At 42.2% G+C, this 24,911-nt stretch overlaps 1 protein-coding gene across 1 annotated transcript in view; it reads left to right on the top strand.

Moving 5' to 3' along the window:
- Window positions 1-16,486, top strand: part of C3H1orf198 (chromosome 3 C1orf198 homolog) — an 84,223-nt gene extending 67,737 nt beyond the window's left edge. Inside the window, exons 3-4 of the mRNA XM_033939487.1 lie at window positions 8,959-9,552; window positions 14,965-16,486. Of these exons, the coding sequence (XP_033795378.1) occupies window positions 8,959-9,552; window positions 14,965-15,021 (651 nt within the window). The 3' untranslated portion in view covers window positions 15,022-16,486. The remainder of the gene's footprint in view (window positions 1-8,958; window positions 9,553-14,964) is intronic.
- Window positions 16,487-24,911: the final 8,425 nt, after the last annotated feature.

Here is a 24,911-nt window from a genome sequence, read left to right as displayed (position 1 = left end):
CTTACCCTCATCTGGGCTCTTGAAGATCTGCCTACTCGTCTGCTGGGCCTTGAGCATCTGAGCATGCTCAAGGCCTGCGAGTTCACTTGAGCATGCTCAGATGCTCAAGGCCCAGCAGACGAGTAGGCAGATCTTCAAGAGCCCAGATGAGGGTAAGAAGCGGCGGGGGGGTGACCAATCGTGGCCGGGGGGGGGTCGGATCGTGGCCGGTGGGGGTGCCGGATCGCAGGGAGGGGGTGCCGGGGGGGGTGCTCGTAAATCGAGCCATGCTCGGTTTCCGAGGCACCGATTTTGCAAATGTTTTGCTCGTCTTGCAAAACATTCACAAACCAGTGCACTCGTAAACCGAGGTACCACTGTATTTGTTTAGCAGATTTGCTTTTTCCTCATCACTCTCCACATATCGGTTCCCAGCATCTTTTAGTTTAGCAATTCCATTTTTCATCTTCCTACTTTCACTAATATATCTGAAAAAAATTTTGTCTACCTTTTTTTACATTTATAGCCATTTATTCTTCCACCTGCGCTTTTGCCAGACGTATCTCTCTCTTGGCTTCTTTCAGTTTCACCCTGTAGTCCTTTTTGCACTCCTCTTCTTGGGTTTTTTTATATTTACAGTGGCATGATAACCTTCTCTGATCTGTTTGTGATTCCCATCTTTATCATCCCTAGCATTCTGTTCGCTTTTTTCACCGCCGCTGCACATTGCACAGACGGCTTCATCGACTTATCTATCATAACTCCCAAGTCTCTTTCCTGGGAGGTCTCTACAAGTGCCACTCCGGACATCCTGTATTCGTGCATGAGATTTTTGTTTCCGACATGCATTACTTTACACTTATCCACGTTGAACTTCATCTGCCATGTTGATGCCCATTCCTCGAGCCTGATTATGTCATGTTGCAGATCTTCACAATCCCCCTGCGTCTTCACTACTCAGAATAACTTCGTATCTTCCGCAAATTTAACCACCTCACTCATCGTACTTATGTCCAGATCGTTTATAAAGATGTTGAAGAGTACGGGTCCAAGCACCGAGCCCTGCGGCACCCCGCTGGTGACGCTCTTCCAGTCCCATTATTGTCCATTTACCCCCACTCTCTATTTTCTATGCTCCAGCCAGTTTTTAATCCATGTGAGTATTTCACTCTTGATTCCATGGCTCGCAATTTTCCGAAGTAGCCGTTCATGCGGAACCTTGTCAAACACCTTCTGAAAATTCAAATATACAATGTCAACCGGGTCACCCTTGTCTATTTGCTTGTTTACTCCCTTGAAGAAGTGCAGCAAGTTTGTCAAATAAGATCTGCCTTTGCTGAAATCATGCTGGCTGGTCCTCATCAGGCCATGTCCATCAAGTTATAAGAGAGATAAGTAACAGTATGTCTGCTAGTGCTGCCCGATTCACTTCGGGTGAATCGATTTGAATTGATTTACCCCCACCAAAAAATTGGCCTCCCGATTCATTGACTGATCCTCCCCCCTTGCCCCTAAAGCAGGAGCAGCAGCGCTGCCTCTTGCTGGCCTGCCGCTTCTGCTTTAGAGGGTGAGTGGGGAGGGTCAGTCGGGAAATGGCTTCCCCGCTAGTGTCCGGCTTCCCGCAGCAATTTACCGAAATTCACAGCCTGCCCTGCAGAAAAAGATCGCTGGCTCTAGCTATCTTTGTAAGCTGCCATAGGTTGTCCAAGTTGTCTTCTCTCTGCCGCGGTCCCGCCCATTCTCTGACGTCGAAGAAGGGGCAGGACCGCGGTAGAGAGAAGACAACTCGGACAACCTATGGCAGCTTATAAAGATTGCTAGAGCCAGCGATCTTCTTCTGCAGGGCAGGCTGCTGAATTTAGATAAATTAAACACGCAGGCCTTCCGGGGGGAGGGGGGTGTAGTCCTTCGTGGGGGGGATGCAAGCCTTCAGAGGGAGGGGGTGCTACATGCCTTCTGGGGGGTGCTACATGCCTTCGGGGGGGTGGTACATGCCTTTCGGGAGGGGGTGCAGGCTGGTCTTCAGGGGTGGGGTGTAGGCCTTCAGGGGGGGACATGCAGGCCTTCAGGGGTGGGGTGTAGGCCTTCAGGGGAGTGCAGACATTCAGGGGAGGGGGCCCTGGTGTAGAAGTACACGGAGGGAGGGAAGGGGGATTTCAAAGGGATGTGCATATGCCGGACTTTGGGGGGAAGAAATAATGGGTCTAAAACAGAGGAGAGGGAGAGAGATGGTGGACAATGGTATTTAGGGATGAAAGGAACAGAGAGGGAGAGATGGTGGACCCTGGGGTGGTGGGGAAGGAGGGAGCGATGCTGGATGAAAGGGTAGTTGAGAGAAGGTGGATCTGTGGATGGAGACGAGAAAAAGGAAAGATGCCAGACCTCTGGGAGAGGGAAGGGAAATGGAAGGAGGATAGAGATGGAAGATTGATGGTTAGCACGGAGAAAGAAGAAGATCCTGGCAAGCAAGTTATCAGAAGACAACTAGAGCCTGGGACCAACAAGATTTGAATAATGACCAGACAACAAAAAGTAGAAAAACTAATTTTGTTTTCTGTTTTGTGATTACAATATAACAGATTTGAAACGGGTATCCTGCCAGAGCTGGTGTTAGACCACGAACGTCAGTTAGGATTTAACAGAGAGAGGAAAAGTCTTTTTTGTTTATTTTGTTTACACCACAGTGCCAGTGTGGTTAGGAGAAGGCAAAGGGGGGTGAAGAGGGTATAAAAGGGGTGAAGAGGCTATAAAATAAACCCACCAGGATGTTTTAAAAAAACACCCAATTGGGCAGGAAAATCGAATCGAAATTTTTTTTCTTGAATCGGGCAGCACTAATGTCTGCTGTGGTTACAGAGGGAACCTTGGTGTCTAGCCCTTAAGTGAGATTTGTTGCAATAGTGATTGGCTAAATGAGTTGGGTAGCAGCTATACATTAGAAAAAAAAAAACCCTGAGTTGACAAATGAAGGCTTGGGGCACTGTAGCCCAGATGAGGCCAGTTGCATTTGTGTTAATTTGCATGTGTCTTCCTTAAGAGTCGGGGAGTGCTTGCCAAATTATAATGCTCAGATTTTGCACTGGAAATAACAGATTTTTCTGGCAGTACCCCAACCCAAGCTTACAATTAGTATCAAGTTGAAAAGCACCAGAAGCAGTCCAAGTGGTTTTTCATGTTTTGCCTAACTGGGATTCATTTTGAGATCACGTCTAAGCCCCAGCCTGGAGGCTGAGAAGTAGAGCAGGATGAGACATTGTCGTTTGAGTTGTGATTCAGCAGCTAGAGGAGCCTTTAATCAGTTGCTGAGTGGGCAGTGACATGAAAGGAGCTCACCAGGACAACCGGTTATTCTTTTTTGTGCATTTATATTTATATAATATACACCCCCCCCCATCGCGTGTGTGTATATATATATATATATATATATATATATATATATATATATATATATATATATATATATATATATATATATATATATATAAGTGTGTATAGCGTATTCAACTCTAGAGCAAGGAAACATGGTCACACCCTGAGATTACATCTCTGCTCTAAGATGGTTGGGTGGTGGTGTTTTCACTCCCTTAAGTCCATGTGCAACGCTTATACAAAATGATGATGATAGACTAGAAGAAGGTGATAGAATAGAAGTTGTAAAAGATTTCAATCTCCCAGGGCTCTTTTGTAAACAAAGAATCAATTAGCAGGGATGAAATACTCTGCAGAATAACACTTGGTCGCTCTTCAATGAAGGTCTCGACAAAGTATTCAAAAGCAAGGAAATAACACACACGTTTTCTCAGCGGTCAGTTATGGATTTGAAAGCTGGACACTATGGAAATGACAAAAAGAAGATTGTCTCATTTGAGCTTTGGTGTTGGAGAAGGATTTTATGCGTGCTGTGGACAGCCAGAAGAACTAACAAATCAATTCTAGAAGAAATCAAACCTGCTATGTCACTTGAAGCCGAAATGATGAAGTTACTCTGTCTTATTTTTTGTCACAGTGTCAGAAGAGAAAGGCCATTGGAGGACGACATCCATGTTTGGAAAGATCGAAGGAGCTAGGTGAAGAGGGTGTTCAGATGTCTGAACACATTGAAAGCAACCTTAGGAATGATAGAGAAACAGAGTATGACGGCAGAAAAGGGCATCGGCCCAACAAATATGCCCACTCGAATAACCCTCCCCCCTAAACACTCCCTCAAAGTGACCCCACATGTTTGTCCCATTTTTTCTTAAAATCGAGCATGTTGTTGGCCTCAACTACCTGAAGTGGAAGATCATTCCAACGATCAACCACCCTTTCGGTGAAGAAATACTTTCTGATGTCACCATGAAATCTCCCACCCTTGATTTTTGTCGTAGGTCCTGTGAGAAAAAAGATGTCTTCTTCCACCTCAATACGGCCAGTAACATATTTGAACGTCTCTATCATGTCTCCCCTCTCTCTGCGTTCCTCGAGAGTGTATAGCTGCAACTTACCTAGGCATTCTTCATATGGGAGATCCTTGAGTCCTGAGACCATCCTAGTAGCCATTCGCTGAATCGATTCCATTCTCAGCACATCCTTTTGATAGTGTGGCCTCCAAAATTGAACACAATATTCCAGATGGACACTGGAGGATCTTACCGCACTAGTACAAAACTGGTTTTATTTTAGATCTGTTATTCTTCAAGTTGCTAGGACTTAAACACGAGTTGATGGCACCTAATTAACCAGAAGTAATTTTAGACTAATCTTTTATTTGATATTTTTGACCCTTTAAATTTAGGGCTCCTTTTACGAAGGTGCATTAGGGCCTTAACGCGAGGAATAGCGCAAGCTAGCTGCTACCGCCTCCTCTTGAGCAGGCGGTAGTTTTTCGCCTAGCACATGCCATAGCGCACGCTAATCTGGTGCATGCGCTAAAAACGCTAGCGCACCTTCGTAAAAGAAGCCCTAAGAGTAATGATTGAAGATACTAAATGTACTTTTACTGACAATGTGTGAAATTCACTGGAGCATCCTGTCTTAATTCTCCTGCATGCCCGCCCCCCGATTTCCCTTATTCCTCACCTGACTTGGTCAGTATTCCTATCCTCCCTCTCCCCCCATCACCCATCTTTATGGAAGTTGCAGCCTCTGTGTCTGCCAGAGTGGTCTTGGTAAGTGCACTTGTATGCTGATACATACATGTGCATCCGCCAGTCTATGACAGACATCACAGTTCCTGTCTTAGGGTCCCACGCAGAAAGCTTTGTGGCAGAGATGGCACTCTACCACAATATCACTGCAAAATAAAACCTACTGTGGGATGCTATAATCAATGAGCTTGCATATTACTGCTGCATTAAAATTACAGCAATAATATGCAACTCATTAATTGTTGCCTTTCCTGTCAGTACCAGAGCAGTGGTTGGCTCAAATACTGACAGGAAGGGTGATATTGAAAGGGGGGAGAAAAAAACTGTTGGTGCCCCAACTCAGCTTACTGCAGGAACCCTAGCAGCCGCCCTCTCTCCTCTCTGACCCAATTCAGTATGATCACTCATCATCCCACCCCAACAGTAAACCATAAAAATGACCTGGTGAGCTATTGGTCCACCTCCCTCTCCAGCCCCAACATCTACACAAAAGTCCTTAGTGGTCTAGTGCTTCTCTCCCCCCTCCAAAAAAAATAAATAATAATAATAATAAATCTGGTGTCTAGCAGCACCCCTTCTCCTGACTGTACCTCCAGAAGAAGCAGGAGCAATACCCACTCATACCTGCCTCTGGTGCCGCCCTCTTCAAAATGGCAGCACCCTACCCCTTGTGTGTATCCCAGATTGCAACACATGGATTTTTTCTGTTAAAAATTGGGGATGGGGCATAGCCAGGGACTTTTATTGGGGGTTACTCCAGTTGGATGGACGGGTGGGGAGAGGATGATCCAGTAGCCCCCAGATTTTATTTTGGTTTTGTTTGTTATTGTTGAGGAACAGAAGGTTGTGTTGGGTCTGGGAGAAAGTGGGAGGCTGCTAGACTTGGGGCAAGATGGTCAGATTGGAGTGAGAGAGGGGATGCCTTTAGGTATTTATTTATTTTTATTCACATTTTCTATACTGTTCTCTCCAGGGAGCTCAGAACGGTTTACATGAATTTATTCAGGTACTCAAGCATTTTTCCCTGTCTATCCTGGCAGGCTCGCAATCTATCTAATGTACCTGGGGCAATGGAGGGGATTAAGTGACTTGCGCAGGGTCACAAAGAGCAACGTGGGTTTGAACCTACAACCTCAGAGTGCTGAGGCTATAGCTTTAATCACTGCGCAAGACACTCCCCACATATCCACGCCACTCAACCAGCTCTTCTTTGCTGTCCCAGAACTGGCACAAAGCTTCCCCGTACAACATGCAGGAAAAACCTTTTCTTTTTTTTTCTTTTTAGCATGGTTATAGGGCTATTAAGAGTTCATTAACATGCATTTAAATGCCTGCTAATGCGGTCTGATGTAAGAGTTTCCGCATGAGTGAACGCCTTCACTGAACCCCCTTCCTGCATTGCTATTCTGCAGTAACACTATAGAGCCCATTCAGAAAACTTATGTAGCTTGGATATATACTTTGCCCTACAGAAGATGCCAAATGCAAATATTTTGTTAGATGGTAAAGGAGGGGGAAAACGAGGTGTTGGGGGGGGGTCTTTTTCTTTATAGTTATCTTTGGTTAAACATTAAACCATCAGTGATGAGCAGTAGTTTTTGCTTTACCCTTCTCTTCTTTTATTTTCTGATTTCCCTCTCGTTTTTAAAAATTCTCCAGACTTATTGTTTGTTTTCATGTTGTTTTTTGAATCAATAAAAAGAACATAAAGTTAAGCAGGCAAAACTAGTCAGGTGGTGTGCAGTGTGCCCTACCTTTGCCTGTTCTGGCTTAAGTTTACAGTGAGCCCCCCACTGCATTTTACCCTTAATATATGTGGCTGAATTTGTACCCCCTCATTGAGAAATGACCTTGATATCATACCAGAGGTTCTAGCTGCTTTTCTTTTGGGGCATGCCAGAGCAGAGACTCGGCCAGCCCTCCAGTTTTGAAGTGGACTGGGGATGCAGCATATTGCTCCCTCCTTTATCTCTCCCCTCCCTCCCCAAACATACCTTTGCTGATGGGAATGTTGTGGCCTGCCAGCCAAATAAATACAGTGCCATCACTCCCCCTCCTCCTCCTTAAAGCAGAAGTTGGCATGTGCCTCCAGCGACTGACTTCTGCCTTAAGGCACTGTATTTGGCTGGTGAGGCTTCGGCATCCATGCCAACAAAGTTAAAGGAGTTCTGGAGGGGGCCTGAGTCCAAAGTGTGTGTGTGTGGGGGGGGGGGGGGTGCGGGATTCAAGCCCCCAAGACCTCTCTCTGGTTATGCTACCGAGCTTGGACAGTCTGATATTAATTAGCTGGAGAGCGTACTTGTCATTTTGAGTATGCCAGCGTCTAGTTTCCCAGGTAAATGTTGTTTCTGCTAATGTCTAATATTGTGCTGTATTTGTATCTTCTGGGGGGTTTTTATTCAAACATTTTTGGAAGGGGGAGTGCATGGCTTTAGCTCACCATAGGTTAGACAGATTTAGTAAAGTGCTCTTCCATGATAGAACTCACTAGCACACATTTATGTTGATTCTATACATTTTAATTCCAAAAAAACTTTTAAAGTTTTGGTTATTTCCAAACACTTTTCTACATTAAATTTGTACATTATTACAGATGTGTTATTTGAATGATAGCTTAACCGCAAAAACCCTAAGGACTCAGTAGCCAATAAAGTCCAACCTAAATATCAAAAAAGAAAAAGAATTGGCTCACAATAAGAATTCTCCCAGAAGGGAAAGATTGAAAGGAAAAATTAAAGTTAGAAATTAAATTAAATTTAATAATATTAAGCAGGCCTCTAATACATAAGCCGTACAATGGACATCAGTATGAGCCGTTCGGGTGGCACGCAGAGTGTATTTAGGGCTCAGGCAGTAACTTACTGATGACTAGCATCAACCAGACAAAGGTCTAGATCAGGACTGCCTCATACATCATGTTGTCCTTTGTTATGAATGAAAAAAACACAAACATAAATAAATAAGTGCCTTTCAACCGTTCACTCCTGGGATAAAGCGAATAGTCTCCCCAAGACGTAGTGAAATAAAGTATCAATGGCATAAAGTGCCTGTGCAAAATTTAAAAACAGTATATCAAAAAGTTAATAAGAGAACGCCCTAGTGAAAAAGTGTATAAGCAAAATAGAAAAAAGTTCATCAAAGTGTCCAGTGAAAGAATCAATTCCTTCCTCATGCAAAGTTCATAAATCAAAAATTTGCTTATTTGAATGATGCCAGGTTTATCCTAATACAGTATTTGATTAGTACAAGATGGGCTTTCTGACCTTTCTAGAACTCTCTAATGTATTATGCCATATCTGTGGTCGTCTACAGATTTTGGGATTGTAAACTGAGCTAATGGTTTGAGTGGTATCTAAAATGTCCTGTTTATACAGTGGATTCTTGTGTACTAATAATACGTGTTAATAGCATTAGTGTATTCTAATGCAGCAATGCAATATAGTGACACATCAGGGTTATTCTACAAAGGGGGGGATAAAGCCTTTATGAACCTTTCTATGGAAAATGGGAGGACTGTAGCTCATTTTGTCAGCTCGGTTTAACTCCATGACCCTACTGGATGAGGGATTTTAATAGAATTATATATCTACACAAAAGTATTTTGGTATAGGTGACTTCCAGGTTCGCTGGGTTGAAGTGTTGGTTTTAAGGATTGCTTTATCTGTTGATATGAATTAAAAATAGATTCCCTTTTATTGATTATAACAGAATACACAAATTATACTGATTTGGGTCTAGAGTTATGAAAAAATTTCTATACACTGATGACCTTAAAAGAGAATAGTTCCAAAATTTTGTGTGTACATATGTAAATTCTATGTATTTATACATATAATTTTAAAATCTCTTTTAGAGTCAGATGGAGTTTACAATCACATCAGTACCTACACAAGAACCAAGTGGCAGCCCATGGCAGATTGAACAGAAGCAGCCAGTGAAAACCACGAGTACCCAAGCACCCAAGGGATCACATGGTGCCCAGCCCTCCAAACCCACTCAGGTCAACAAGGCACCCAGCTTAGACGGACCAGGACCCACCAGGAAGGAAGAGGAATCGCCTTTCTGGAAGATCAGTGCAGAACGTTCCAGGGTTGAAGGAGAACAAGCTGTATTCCAGTCACTGACACCTAGTCAGATCAAATCCCTGGAGAAAGGAGAGAAAGCACTTTTGTCCTATTGCAGGCAAGAATCTGGCCCAAAAGAGAGAGAGACCCCAAAAGCTGAGAAATCCAGCACATATAAGCAGGAAAAATCCATTAGTTTGAGACCAACCTCAGAGGCTGCAGAGTGGGAGAAACTTCAGCCCAGTCAGTCTTCCATCCGCACACAGTATGATGTGCTTCATGCTGAAAGTAGACCACGGAAATCGGCAGCGGCTAAGATGCTCAATGATAACACTGTGCTGAAGGAGGACGATATCCTTTCAGATCAGCAGATGCTTACACAGGTAACATTTGGTTATTAACTACTAGAAAAATCTATTAATCTGCTGATTGGCAGTATCAGGAAAAAGGGCCACAACAAGCCTATAAAAAATTTGATTTGAGGAAGACTGTTGATATAGATCAGGGGTGCCCACACTTTTTGGGCTTGCGAGCTACTTTTAAAATGACCAAGTCAAAATGATCTACCAACAATAAAATTTTTTAAAAACCACAAAGCACACTGAAAGGCAGAGAAAATGTTAATTATTCATATTCCGGGGTTTTTTCAGAGGTCAAGGCAGATGACTCTATGCACTGTCACCTCAGTAACAACCATACAAAAATGGACAAATATACCCCCTCCCTTTTTACTAAACCATGATAGCAGTTTTTAGCGCAGGAAGCTGCGCTGAATGCCCCATGTTGCTCTCAACGCTCATAGGCTCCCTGCACTATAAACCACTATTGCAGTTTAATAAAAGGGAGTCATAGTGCAAAATATAGACAGCAGATATAAATTATCAGAACAGACACATTTTGATCACTAAATTGAAAATAAAATCGTTTCTCCTACCTTTGTTGTCTGGTGATTTCATGAGTCTCTGGTTGCACTTTCTTCTTCTGACTGTGCTTTCAATATTTCTTCTCTTCTTTCAGCTTCCTGTATGCTTCCTCTCCTCCAGACCTCATTCTCTCCCCCAAATTTTTCTTTCTTTCTCCCTGCTCCCTTCTTTCTTTCTCTCTCTCTATCTCCATGCCCCTTTCTGTCTCCCTGCCCCCCCTTCTTTCTGTCTTCCTGCCTGCCTTTCTTTCTTTCTCCTTGCCCTCCCAAAGCCACTAGGTTTGCTGCCGCCACTATCGAGGAACAGGCCCCTAAGCCACCGCTGCCCCAAGCTCTCCCTGCAGAAGCGTCGCACTGACCAGCATTCCCCTCCCCGACATCAATTCTGACATCGGAGAGGAAGTTCCGGGCCAGCCAGGCAGTGTTTGGCTGACCCGGAACTTCCTCTCCGACGTCAGAATTGACATCTGAGAGTAGAATGCTGGTCAGTCCGACGCTTCTGCAGGGAGAGCTTGGGGTGGCGGTGGGGGACGTCGGGAAGAGGAAGGCTGATCGGCCCGGTAGATCGGGATGGCAACACGAGTCTATCAAGGAGCCCGGGATGGGCTCCACTTTCGACTCGCATTGCCTTTCCGATCTACTGGTTGATCGCGATCAATGTATTGGGCATCCCTGATATAGATTGTTGGTAATGTTGGCTCCTCCCATAAAGCATGTCTTTCCTTGAACTTGATAGCAGATAAAGACCATGCAACCTATCCACTCTGCCCAACCACACCAATGAAATCTAAGTCTGCTTAATCTAGTGCTCTCCCTTGATTCAACTCTCTGGTCACCTAGTCGAAAAAATTAATTAGATTTGTGTGACAGAATTTACCTTGCCTAAAGATTACAGACATTGCGCTATTCTCTGTTTTAGTAGTGTTTCATTAATTTGTTGAACATATCAGCCTTTCTCCCTCCCTCTGCCTTTGTGGAGAGGAATCATATGCAGCCATTTACATTCCTCTTGGACCACTCCAACTCAAAAGAAGCATTAAAAAGGTAAAGATGACAGAGCCACCAGAACTTCCATTCCAAATCCTAGGATATATTCAATCCAATCCCATCAGTTTGTCTATTGGTTTAGCTAATATTTCTTTTTTTTTAAAGTCATGCTCCCTCCCTTAATTTTGCTTTATTAATGATCTTTGCTTTCCTGACAATCTTCCCAGCTTCTTTCAGCTATCACAAATATTGTTGCATAACTTCCTCTTTCCATGATCTCTTGTAGTTTCTGAATGCTCATTTCTTTTTCCTTACCTTCACAGCTATTTCTTTTGAAAAACCATAGTGCCCTCTCTTTCCTTGTAATTTTATTTTCTTTCCTAACCAAATGGTATATTCTCCTTAAAGTATCACATTTCTGTTTTCCCCACTGCTTTTCTACTTCCCCCTTTGCAGAGGTTCTCCTAAATGTAAGAAAGCTTTTCTGCAGATTTGGAATCCATACCTTTTAATCTTGCCCCCGGTGCAGCCTACTTCTAAATACTTTGTAGTTTATTTGTAATTGCCTTAATGATTTTCTGAAGGGTGCTAACCAGGTTATCTCTGGAACCATGGAGTGTACAAGGGGGAGGCGGGGGGGGGTGGTGGTAACTAAAGACTAGATTCACTAAGCCCACCGATCGTGATTGTTTGCCGACCGATTTTCCTCCAACCCGATTCACTAACCTCTGTGGCGATCATCCTCTGATCTGATCCACTCATGCAAATGAAGGAGAACGGCATGCAAAGTAGGAAGGACGCGATTCACAAAACAATTTCAGGAACACCTACTAGGCTGCCCGATCAAAAAAACAAGCAACTGCTGAGGATCAGTCGCTTGTGCAAAAAACCTGCTCTCTACCCTGATTCTGCTTCTCCTGCTCTTTGCCCCAACTCCGTGGTTTTAACCCGTAATGCAGCCCCACTTTCAGCCCGCGGATTAAAACCACGGGCTTGCGAAAGTTTCCAGCTCTTCCTTCTTGGTGAGCATGCACAGACCATCTACAGGCAAAGAAGATAGTCTGCGCATGCTCAAGGATCGCTCTCCAGTGATCCGTTCAGTCGGTGGGGGACATGCCCTCATTTGCATTGCCCTCATTTGCATTGCCCCCATTTGTGAATCAGTCGGCCTGCCTCGGTTCGGCCACAGATCGGACAGGTTAGTGAATATAGGTCTAACTGCTTAGAAAGCATAAGAGTTGCGCCTTCTGAGATTCGCCTTCTGAGATTCGCCTTCTGAGATTAGCCTTCTGAGATGACCTTTCCTGCAGCCATACGCGATTTCAACGCTCCGGCTGCACTTTTAGAGAAATTGCCTGCCGCGAAAGTAAGGAGCAGGGAGGGAGAAAGGGAGAAAAGGTAGGGTGGAAAGAACAGACGCTGAAGGGACCTAGGGGAAGGTGGGCTGGGGAGGAATAGATGCTGAAGGGAACTGGGGAAGGTGGAATGCGGAGGAACAGATGCTGAAGGAAACTGGAGAAGGTGGGGGTGGGGAGGAACAGACGCTGAAGGGAACTGGAGAAGGTGGGGAGGAATAGACGCTGAAGGGAAGGTGGGGTGGGGCAGAACAGACGCTGAAGGGAAATGGGGAAGAGAGAGATTCCAAACTGAGGGGAGCGGAGGGGAGCGGAGGGAAGAAGGGTGGCAGACCAATTGAGGTGGGGGTGGAGGGAGAAATGGAAGGGAGAGGCACAAAAACAGAGCATATGGAAGAGACAGAGAAGGCAGACAGTGGATGAAAGGAAATGAATGAGGAGAAGATGAGGAATTCAGAAACCAGATAACAAAGGTAGAAAAAAAATTTATATTTATTTTATTTTTTTTGCTTTAGGATAAAGTAGTATATTAGTTGTGTTGATAAAAATTTATAAACAAAGCCCTGCCAGCTGAACATCTCTTTTTCTAGTTTAGCAGCCAGAACTTTGATTTATAAGGAAGGGAATAAGCTAAATATTGCAATACTGAGGCTTGTATGGATGCTGCAGGGATAGTAGTCATGAGGACGGGGCAGGGAGAGTGGTCGTGGGGACGGGGTAGGGATAGTGGTCGTGGGGAAGGGGCAGTGACAGGGACGGTGGTCATGGGGACGGGGCGGTGACGGGGATAAATTTTTTCCCCATGTCATTCTCTACTTTGAGGGCCATCAAAGATTTCAAGCGTACACATACTATGAGGGGGTGCTGAAAAGTTCTCAACCCAACCAAGAAGAGAATGGCGTGGATATGGTTCAACCAATGATCAGAAACAATGTCAAAACATAGAGTTTCGTTTCTGCAAATTGGCACTTAATGAAATAAGATAACACACTTTTTTTTGTTTCTTTGGTTTTTTTTTATTCATTTATTGTTTATTTGTTCTGCTTTTTCCAGAGTGGCTCACAATAAAACATACACAATAATTAAAACACATAAGCACATCTAATACACATTTACACACCAGCAAATCAGCGACCAGCATTTACACATGAATTCAATACCCATATTTCATTTTGCAAAACAGGTGTTTCTTCAATAATCTCTTCAAGTCATGCAAATTTTCCTGTTGTCATATGTACATTGGTATTCGATTCCAATGCTGTGGACCCATGCAAGAGAATATGAACATCCTTATTAGGTCAGACTAATGGTCCATCAAGACTAGTAGGCCGTTCTCACGGTGGCCAATCCAGGTCACTAGTACCTGGCCAAAACCCAAGGAGTAGCAATATTCCATGCTACCGATCCAGGGGAAGCAATGGCTTCCCCCATGTCTTTAATTGGAGGAATACACAACTCTGTACGATGGACAGAACACAATTTTGGCAGTGAGACATAGGGGAGAATAGTACCCTTCATGCTTTCTGGGGCCATACCATGCCCACACAAATAGACCATCACCAACAGTCTATGGTGGCAAAATAGTGCTCAGAATTTAGGAAGTTGGTGGTTGGACTGAGAACATTCCGGCACCCCTTGTACTAATTTTGTAAACTGCCTTGACCTGCTTGTTCAGATTGGTTATTAAACATTAAAACTGCAGTAATATTGATTCTATAACACTTCAAAAAAAATATTTTAAACACTCACTTTATTTTGGATTTGAATTTTCAGCAATAGCAAATTCCATAAACGAGACACCTGAGTAACCCACTTAAGATTGTTTGCAGTTGCTATATCAAGTGGACAAAATTGAAATTAACGCAGTTACAGGATTTGAAGAGCATTTCAGCCAGGGTTACAATGAAGGACTTGAGGGGCCGCATGTTGGAGACCACTACTCTACACTAATAATTTTTTGTGGCAGTCTTCCTGTTTCAGTCATTTGTGCTACTGCTTTTCAAGATATCATGGGCAGTGCTTGTTACACTTACATACGTTTGTGAACAGTCCCATCAAATTGACTCCTACGGCAAGTGCCTAGTGCCAAAATGCAGTTTTGCGTCGCCTTTTTTTTTTTTTTTTTTTTTAGTAGATGCACATCCAGGAAGGGTGGGTGGGAGGGTGCAGGAGGGGGGTGTTATATATTTATTATATCATTTGATTGTATTGAATGCTGATTATTGTAATATTTGTTTGTTAATCTGTTGCACTTAATGTTGGCTTTTGAAAATGAATAAAGATTTTTTTTTTTTTTTTTAAAGTAGATGCATAATAAATGTTAACCTTGTGTTGGAATCAGAGTGGTCCCCCACCCCATTTTGAAGGGGGAGGATTTCTTCTTTTTCTTTTTTTTTTTGTTACATTTTAAAATACATGAGAGTTCAGATTATTGTTCTAAAGAGCGGTGTGACTAGATGCAATTCCAGAAATACAGAGACCCAAGAATATATTAATAATGTTTTCCTTTCTTTTTGTTTTTTTATATACAGGCTAATACCGGCAGTGTTGTTATGAAGACTGGGTTTGATTTTTTGGACAACTGGTAGAGTTCCTGTACAACTTAACGCCGTTGTGAAAAAGGCCACTTTTCATCATGTGCTCGAGTTACTAACTTGCTTTTACTTATTTGATTAATCTATTTGAAAACCCTTTGATCCCTCCCATTCTCATACGTTATTATCTTAATTTTTTTTCTTCAAGAGCAGACACTTTTATATAACACAATGATGTACGAGTTTCTTTTTTATATATATATATATATATATATATATATATATATATTTAGTTTAAGGTCAGTTAGATATATTTAACAAAAGTACTGGGTTTTTTCTTGGGTTATCCTCATTTTTTTTAAAGAAACCAGTGTGTGTATTAACCTGATATATTTTCATTATAAAATTGGGTAGCGTAGATTTCAACAGGGTTACAGTTCCAAATGCTTATTTGTATGGATTTTTAATATAGAGTTGTGTAGCACAGGGCTCCTCAGCATCATGTCTCCCTTTTGCCATTTCTATTATTCTACTTGTGAATATGTAACCACACCTCATTATAACGTACCATAATTCTAGAACAGTCTTTAGAGAACATCTCATGAAACTTTTGCTGTTATGGTGATTTATACCACTGTGTTTGGTACATAATGTGTTCCAAGGAGTGGCCTGACCATTGCTAGAGCACTGAGGGAAGAATATTGAATCTGAAATGTCCCTTTGCTGCACTCATGAAAAATATGGAAAAAGTGATGGCATGGAAGATCGAGCGCACAAAACAAGAGTTCAGAATGGGATGAGGACGCTGTGAGGCTTCAGTAGCAATTAACAGCACATTGATTGCAGGGGTGAAGAAAGTGCCAAATCAACAAAAAGATCCCACTATTCAAAGCTTAAGGTGTGAATTGGGGAGGAAAAGAATCTCGGAAACCTGCTTGGTGATATGGCGTAAACCGCAGCCAAGTCTGACAAGGTTCCACGTTTCATTCATTGATCCTGAAAAACCTCCCTTTCCCTATTTTCTAATTTTTATTCTTCATATACTTTATTTATCTTTTTATTCTTAAAAACATTTTTTTTAAATTTATGTTCTTTTCTTTAAAAATTTGCGCTTATAAGCCATTCTTATAGCATAAATTGTACTTCTTAACCGCGTAATCGTAAGTTCTACGCAGTTTACAAAAGATTATGAACTAAGGACAATTTAAGAATGACAAAAAGAAAAATTATTTGACCAAGTATTTTGGGAAGAGATAATGTTTTCATTTGAGTTCTGAAATGTTTATAAGAACAGGCTCCAATCTTCAGTGATGCAGGCAGCCCAAGCCCAAACCAAAGATAAGTAATTCATAAAGCATCCACACTTTATGCTTTGAAAAGTGGGATCTTTTTGTTGATTTGGAGGATTTCCATTTGGTCTCGCTTTCCATCTTAGTGTACATCAGTGTGAAGAAAGCTCCACCTGTTCAAGAGCTCCAAGTTGAATTGTTTGTGTAATAACAAGATAGATGTGATGGTGTCTTTTGAAGTTACTCGTTTTTTTGTTGTATTTTTCATCTGGCCCTAAAAGCACTACTGGTTCAATTTCTGGTGCTGGTTATCCAGGTGGGACAAGAATATCTGACCTGGAATCGCACCCTGTGCGACGGGTCACCTAATGCCTCTGCCCTACCCACAGTACTGCTGCCACTGCAGGGAAGACGAAGAACATGGAACAATTTTTCTATTCCCATCTCCTTTTCCCCCTGTGCGGCAGCACCATTCACACAGCCCTAAGGAGGATGGCTTTGCTTAAGATGAATTTTATTCTTCTTTTGTTATGGCTCTTATATTTTTTTCCCAGGGTCTTACATTTCTGTTTGATGGTGAAGCTTGCAGATGTTCTGAGGTTAACCCTAAGCCTGTTGCATTGGGGGAAAACCATAATAAGACAACTGCATTCTTGAAAATTACTGCTACTACTACTTATTTCTATAGTACTGCTAGATGTATGCAACGCTGTACATTAAAACATTCAAGAGACAGTCTTTGCTCAGCAGAAAATCTAAGCTAACAAGAAGGGCTAGGTTCCGTGAGGGATCTGATCCATGTCTGGGGAGCTGATTCATGAATCGCCCTCATGCAAATGAGGGTGATCGGAATCACGCCATCATCCGACTGCCATCTGTAGATGGTCTGCCCATGCGCTGGCCCTCCAAACCTGGCAGAGACCTTCGGGGTTTTTTAAAACTGGTTAACTTTTTTGCGAGCCCGTGGTTTTAACTCGCTTAACCCTGTAGGTTAAAACCACGGGCTTGCATTGTGGGAAGGGCAGGAGAGATGTAGAGCAAGTTGGGGCAGCGGGCAGGAGAAATTCGGGGCGAGTTGGGGCGGCAGGCAGGAGAGATTTTGGGTGAGAGCAGGAGATCGGGACAGGCAGGAGAGAGCAGGAGATTCGGGTCTGAGATCAGAGAAGCAAGGCAGGGCAGTCAGAAAGGACCTCAGTGACTGGTCCTCTGCAGTCGCTTATTTTTGAATCGGCCAGCCCAGTTGGTGTTGCTTTTTTATTTTAATGAATCGCTTCCTGCCTGCTTCTGAATGCCATTCCCCCTCATTTGTATGCGCGGATCAGAGGATGATCGGGACAGAGGTTAGTGAATCGGGTCAAAGAGGTCGCTAAGTGGTCAGAAGTTGATCGGTGGACTTAGTGAATCTAGCCCAAAGTGTTTTATGCGGAGGCTCAGGTAACATGCTTCAAAACCAATTACTAAATAAGTAAAACAGAGCTCACCAATGGTTAACATGTATTAATCCACAGCAATCAGCATTTTTGGTTTTGGAATACATAAATGTGGAAAGTGATGGCAGGAATCTTCACTTCCATGTTCGACAAAGACAGATAACGTTTATTAATATCCCACCCTCCACTTCAGGAACCAAAAAGCAGAAGATCTCTTAGTAGCCAATAAAGTGATCAAATGTGCTGAGTCACCCCCCCCAAAAAAAAATAAAAATATATATATATATATATTTTGCTGAGCAATAATGAAGCACTGCAGGCTGATGCAGCAAAAGCTGCCACCTTCTCCTTTGTATATCCCAGGAAACATCAGGAAAAACCATAACTCTTGCTTCTTCCCCCTTCCCCCCCCCCAAAAAAAAAGTTTTCTCTCCACTTAAAATAATACTTCTCAGCTAAATTTTGGACAGCATTACTTGTAAATAAAACTAGTGTTTTAGGGGTAGCTTCTTTCTTCAGGTATTCTAGAAGCTTCTAATGAATCTAGAATCAATTCTATTCCCCGTTGTAGAACCTTTGATAATAATCAAATAATAAATTCTATTAACAGTAAACATAAAATCAGCTGGTATTAGCAAATCAACAGCAAGGGCTAAATTCTATGTATGGCACAGAAAAAAGCACTACTCTATAAGCCACGCTTAAAGTTAGGTACAGATTATAGAATAGCATTTATGCCTGGGAACTGTGACTAAATTTTAGGTGCAGCCATTTGCACCAATTCCAACATATTGCAAATGCCTGCTCCTAAATTTAGACGAGAGTGCCTGTATTTTATAATTTCATTCATAACTGAAAGTAACGGCCCCGATCTGCCCATGACCCACCCATTTCTGTGCCCCGCTTTTTTGACTCGCACATAAAATTTAGGCACAGATCCTGTACTCAGATTTTGCATGTGTAACATAATTAATTTTAATAAGCACCAATTATTGATTGTTAAGATATTTGTGCTAATTAGCTTGTTATTCAGTTAAATTGCATGTGCAGTTTTTAGCACTTTTTATAGAATTGGGAGGGGGGGTAAATTTCTTAAACATCTCTCAAGAGACTTTTTCTCTCATGAGGAAAATTCAGTAATCTCAGATTTGTACTTCTAATCAAATTTTCTGTAAATTCCACTTTTGCCTTAGCAACAAGTGTATCAGAAATAAGTTTAGCCTGAACTGTTTGAATCTGTGCTTCCTTGAGTTTTCTGTTATGACCTCAGATAACTCCACTAGCAGACTTTTCCATGCATCCACTATGTTCTCCATCAAAAGAAGTATTTCCCTCCTTTACCCTTGTGGATTGTGTCATGGCCTCTTATTCTAGAACTTCCCTTCCACTGAGAAATGTTTGCTTCTTATGCATTACAGTACTCCCCCGATATTTGCAGGGGTTCCCTTCCAGGAATCCCTGTGAATATCAAAAAACTGCGAATACGGTTTTTCGCCTGGGGAGGCAGGAGAGGGCAGCTGGAGTGCCGGCGAGTGAAGGAAATCACTCGCGGTATGCTCAGACTGCCTCTTCCTGTACTAAAGACGGGTTTCACCAATCAGGAGCTACTTTGACATGCAGCTCCTGATTGGTAAAGCCAGACTTTAGTACAGGAAGAGGCGGTCAGAGAAAACCGCGAATGACCGGGTCTGTGAACTGCAAATTCGCGGGGGAACACTGTACTTTTACCTTTGTGGGTGGAGGGGTTGAAGAGGGGAGGATCTTTCGTTCTGTCCTATTATAGAGTATATTTAATAATTAGGTCATTTTAGTTTATGTGGAGTTTGATTCAGTCTCTACTATTTCTAACTGTTCTCTGGGCTACTCTGCCTGTATGATGTAGATGGAAATGTTGGCACTATAGTTTATATACACAGATACATAGTAAGTAATGGCAGATAAAGATCAGTAACAAAGTAGAGGTTCGAACAATTGAACTCAAGGAAGCCTGGGATAAGTGCAGATTACCCCTTGACATGCGAATGGGCAGAGAAAGGCCTAACTTGGCAGGCTCTACCATATTGAATTAGGAATGAGTAACAAGATGGGTCAACCAAGAGCATCCTGAGCCAGAAATATGCCCTATCTAATATACCCCTAATACTCCCACTCCGCCCACTGTAGAGTGCCCAACAAAGGGAGGCAATGGACAGGATGCAGTTTGGCGCCCTCACCTGCCTTGTACAGCTAAACCATCTTCACATAGAGCTCACTGTGTCCCTGCTTACAGCCCCAACTGTCATCACCTTTTAAAAGTATGTATTCCGAGACCATTACAGCCTCAGATATGAAACCAAAAAATTCATAACTTGGATTAATATACGCACATTTCACTGGCCATTGGTGTGCTCAGCTTTATTTATTTTTTTTAAATAGTCCTTTTCTTATCCTGTTAAGATCCTCACCGCCATCTCCCCCCCCAACCCCCCCAAACTCCCCCCCCCCCAACTAACTAGAAATTGAACCAACTTCTATTAATTGCAGCATGTCATACTTCTGGACTTTTCCCACTGTTTATTCACCTCACCTAAAGGCCTGTTCACCCACCCCACCCCCCTTTTCCCTCGCCAAAACCACACCGGCGCTGTAGTTTAAACAAAACAAAAAAGACTTCTCCTCTCTCTGTTAGGTTGTAGCACATGCTCACTGTCTAGAACCAGCTCTGGCAGAAAACACTTTTCAAATCTGACATATTGTAATCACAAAATAGAAAATAAAAATATTTTTTCTACTTTTTGTTCTCTGGTCATTTTATTCAAATCACATTGGTCCCAGGCTCTGGTTTCTGTTTGTGTTCTGTTAACTCGCTCACCATGGTCTCCTGCCCATTTGACGTTTTCTTCTTTCTCCATGCTCACCATTCAACTTCCATCTCTGTACCTTCCAGTCATCTGCCATATTTATATCTATTTCTTTTCCACTGTCTACCAGCTCTCTCTCTTTTCCTGCCTCTCCCCTCCATGCAGCATATTTCCCTTCCTCCCTTCCATTATCATGTGGAGCATCTTTCTCTCTCTCTCCCTATGCACCATCTCTCCCTGCCCTCCACCCTATGTCCAACATTTCTCTCTTTCTTTATGCATGTCTCCCTCCCCTCCACCACATGCAGAATTTCTTCCTCTTACCCCTTTCTACCTTTGTTGCATCTCTTCCTTCATCTTCTCATCCCCATATCCAACAATTCTTCGTTTCTCCTCTCTTCCCCCATGTGCAACAGCTTTCAATCCCTCTGTGCAGCAGCCTTCCATCCCTCCTATCCCCCTGTGCAGCACTTCCTGAATGACCCATACCACCACCACCACCACCACCACTGTAAGACCTGGCATACTTTCAGGCCTCCTAAAGTAGCAGCAGTGGCGGGGGCCGGCTGGAAGGGGCAGCACAGTAAACAGGCTGCTTGTAGCCTGCCCCGCTAGGGCTTCCCTCTGTTATGTCATCAGTGACAGCAGAGGGAAGGCCCGGGTAGGCCAAGAGCAGCCTGTTCACCGCACTGCCTCTGCCATCGCTGCTGCTGCTTTAGGAGACTTGGACTATGTCAGGAGACTCAGGACTCACTGAATCGGTGAGTCCAATTTTTTTTTTTAGAAAACGAATCTATTCACTAAAGTGAATCGGGCAGCACTACTTGTAACTGCCACACCACCTCACAAACTGCCCATCCCCAAAAAAACTTTGCCTCACTACTACCAAATCTCTAAAATCTACTCTTGTAACTGTTTCCACCCCACTAACCAAATATCTATCTCCTCAACTACCCCTACCATCACCATCTCAAAAACTGCCCCTACTACCCAAAGCTGCCCTACCAGCACTCAAACTAGTGATAAGCATAGTATTATAGAAATGAAGTTTTTGCATGTGATGAGAGATGGAAAAGAAATGTGAAAATCAGTTCTATCAGCTATGGCATTGAAAGAGATTCACAGTAGCACAGTAGTTATGGAATTACACTTTCAAAAAACACATCCCATCAACCTAATCTCCCCCTTTCCCATCCCTACTGCATATTCCTCGAGAAAATACCACCCCTCTGGCAACTTCTAGTCAAGTCTCCAAACTAAATCCTCAATATATAACCGGATTCCAGCTTTCTTTCAAAGTATTGTAACCTGCTTGATAGGTCTCCTCAATGTCTCAAAACGTCCGAAACCTCAATATGTAACCTCTATTTGTAACCTGAAACCTGCTTTCTTCACTGTTATGTAACTCTCCTGGAAATGTCCAGCTTTCTTCTAATGTAATCCGCTTAGAACCGCAAGGTACAGGCGGAATAGAAATCACTAATGTAATGTATTCTCCTGATTAGACACCCAGAAACCCAACACAGATATAAATAGACAATAACACCCACTCATCCACAAACACACACTTGTAAACATGAGTAGATGCAAGCATGGTCATCAATATAAAACACATGTACCTACATAACAAACATGCATAGATATACCAGCTGATGAAGATAAACACATACAGACACAAAATAGAGAGGCACACACACACACAGACATAAAACAGAGATACATAACGCTTGCAGAGGGGTTGGAAAGAATTCATGAACTGTGCTATGGATGCTTTCCTCACATGCTGCTTCTGTATTTGAAAGCCAGCTGTTGTCAGATTTGAGTCACTGTTTGGCAATTATGAGTGAATATCGACTAAATAAACGAGTGTTCTGGCTCATACATTTTGCTTGTGGAAGTTTAACTACTTGCATAACAGTGATATAGGGGTTTCCATTTATTAATGTCTTGGATTCATGTCAAGAATCAAAAAATTCCTATTCAAACATTCTAAACTGTGTAGAAGGCACAGATATTGTCCATAGATAAATCCTTGCTTTTATATCACCTTCTCCCATGCAGCTAATTCTGATGCAATTTAGCATAGAATTTTTGGGGTTTCAGCTGAAGAGAATCAAGTGTCAGTATTTTGTGGCTGTTGACTTCCGATATTCCGGAAGTAGCTTTTGTTTATTTGCCCATGTAGGTGTTTCTCAAAGTTTCCTCTTCTAAATGTTACAACCTATTCACATTGGGCGTAACTGGTAGAACGTGCTGCAGAGTGATTAGATTGTAGGTTTCTACCACCATTATCAGCTGTTACTCTGAGGGCGTGACGTGCCTTAATGGTGCTTGGATGCTTCTCTCCTTTTGATAAGTGTTGACTTTTTACTAATTTGTTGTACTTGTACACATTTTATATTAAAAATCTTTAATAAAATCAATTTTAAATGGAGTTTGTGGGGAGTATTTTGTTTGGTTGTTTTTATTAAATTTTTGAGGGCTGTTTATCCAATCTGTCTTTGAGTCTCTTGTATTGTTTCATGTTAAAGCCATGAACTTATATTGCAAGCCATAAAGTAGGGCTCAGTTTACCAGCTGCAGACTATATTCAGTATAATAGGAATATTTTCTTTAATAATTGAAATCAGATATGCAAGAAGGAAATAAAAATGATTGGAAGCCATCATGATATATTTGTAAAGGATAATCTGATTATAAGGAGAAAATTGGAAGTACTTGAAAACAATAGTTGCATTAATAATTTATGCTTAATTAACTTTCCAAGGGTTCCGTCAATTTCCCCAAGTGAAATGATAAAGCATTACTTTCTGGAAATACTTAAAATTCCTGAGAATTCTTTACCACCTTTGTCAAGAGTGTATTATCTACCTACAAAGACTCAGGACTCTCAGAAGAAAGAAGGTGTTGGAAAACCTCAGAAAAGTTCCCTGGACGTTTCTGCTTTATTGGAACAATCAGATAGAGAAGTGGCTATTTCAGCCACTCTCTTATTGTCTGTGGCTTTGACTCCAGACAAAGATTGGATTCTTAAACTTTTCTTTAAAAATAGATCCAGAGACTTCCTGGGTTTCCATATTCAAATTTTTCCTGATGTCTCTAGGAGACTCAAAAGAGAAGAAGGGAATTTCTATTATTGAAACCAGGTGTGACTCAAATTGGAGGTTTATTTTTCCTTAGATATCCTTGTAAATGTGTAGTGAGGTATCGTACTTTAAAATATGTGTTCTTTGGCCGGCTCATTTGACGGCCTTCCTCTCCAATAAGCGCCTTGAAATGGAATAATATCTAAGTCCAAGTAATAATTTAGCTTTATTTCAGCATCAGATAATGTGTTTTCTTGTTAATTATTAGATAGTTCAATCACTCCTATTTTTTTTTAAATCATGGATCCTAATTTGGAGGACTAGTGTGTGATTAAGTAGAGAAATAATTTCCTATTATAATTTGATTTATTTTCTGGATGGAAAGTAATTTTAATATTATGTTATCTTAATTACACTTTCTGTACAAGATGATATGCTTGTCAAATAATGTAAAAATTTATAAATAAATTTAAAAAAAAAAGGAATATTTTCTTTTTGTGGTGCAGATAATGCTGCTTTTATTATTTTAACAAGTAGTCTTACATAATGCATAAGCAAGGAAATTCAATAAATGAACATAAGAATAGCCTTACTGGGTCAGACTGATGGTCCATCTAGCCCAGCATCCTGTCTTCCTGGTGGCCAACCCCGGTCACAAGTACCAGGCAAAAACCCAAATGGTAGCAACATTCTATGTTACCGATCCAGGGCAAGCAGTGGCTTCCCCTGTGTCTGTCTCAACACCAGACTATGAACTTTTCCTCCAGGAACTTGTCCAAACCGTTTTTAAAACCAGCTATATTAACCGCTCTTCCAGAGCTTAACTGTTCTCGAAAAAAAGATTTCCTCCTGTTGGTTTTTAAAAATATTTCCTTGAAAATCCTAAGGTACCTTGCCCTTTATAGAATACTAGTCTTTAAGCCCGTTACATTAACGGGTGCTAGAATACTGTTCACCCTCTATGTTGCCCCTTCCATTCACTGCCCTCTCTTCTCTTTCCATCTCTCTCTCTCTCTCCCATATGGCCTCTCTCCATCTCCTCCTTCCTTTTGCCTTGGTTTGGCATTCCTTCCTCCTTCCCTCCAAGCCCTCCTCTGCTCCCTTTCCTCATTTAACTACTTCATTGGGCAGCAGCAGCATTCACAATTCATTGCTGTTGCTGGCTTCAGGTCTTCCTCTTTGGCGGGTCCTGTCTTCATGAAAACAGGAAGTAGGCAGGATCGGCCAGAGAAGAAGGCCTGAAACCGGCAACAGCAGTGAATTGTAAACGCTGCTGCTGCCTGAAGCACCCTCCCAGCA

Source organism: Geotrypetes seraphini, chromosome 3, assembly GCF_902459505.1.
Source record: "Geotrypetes seraphini chromosome 3, aGeoSer1.1, whole genome shotgun sequence".
NCBI classification, from domain to species: domain Eukaryota; kingdom Metazoa; phylum Chordata; class Amphibia; order Gymnophiona; family Dermophiidae; genus Geotrypetes; species Geotrypetes seraphini.
Note: the sequence above shows the minus strand (reverse complement) of the source record. Positions and strands in the feature narration are given on the sequence as shown.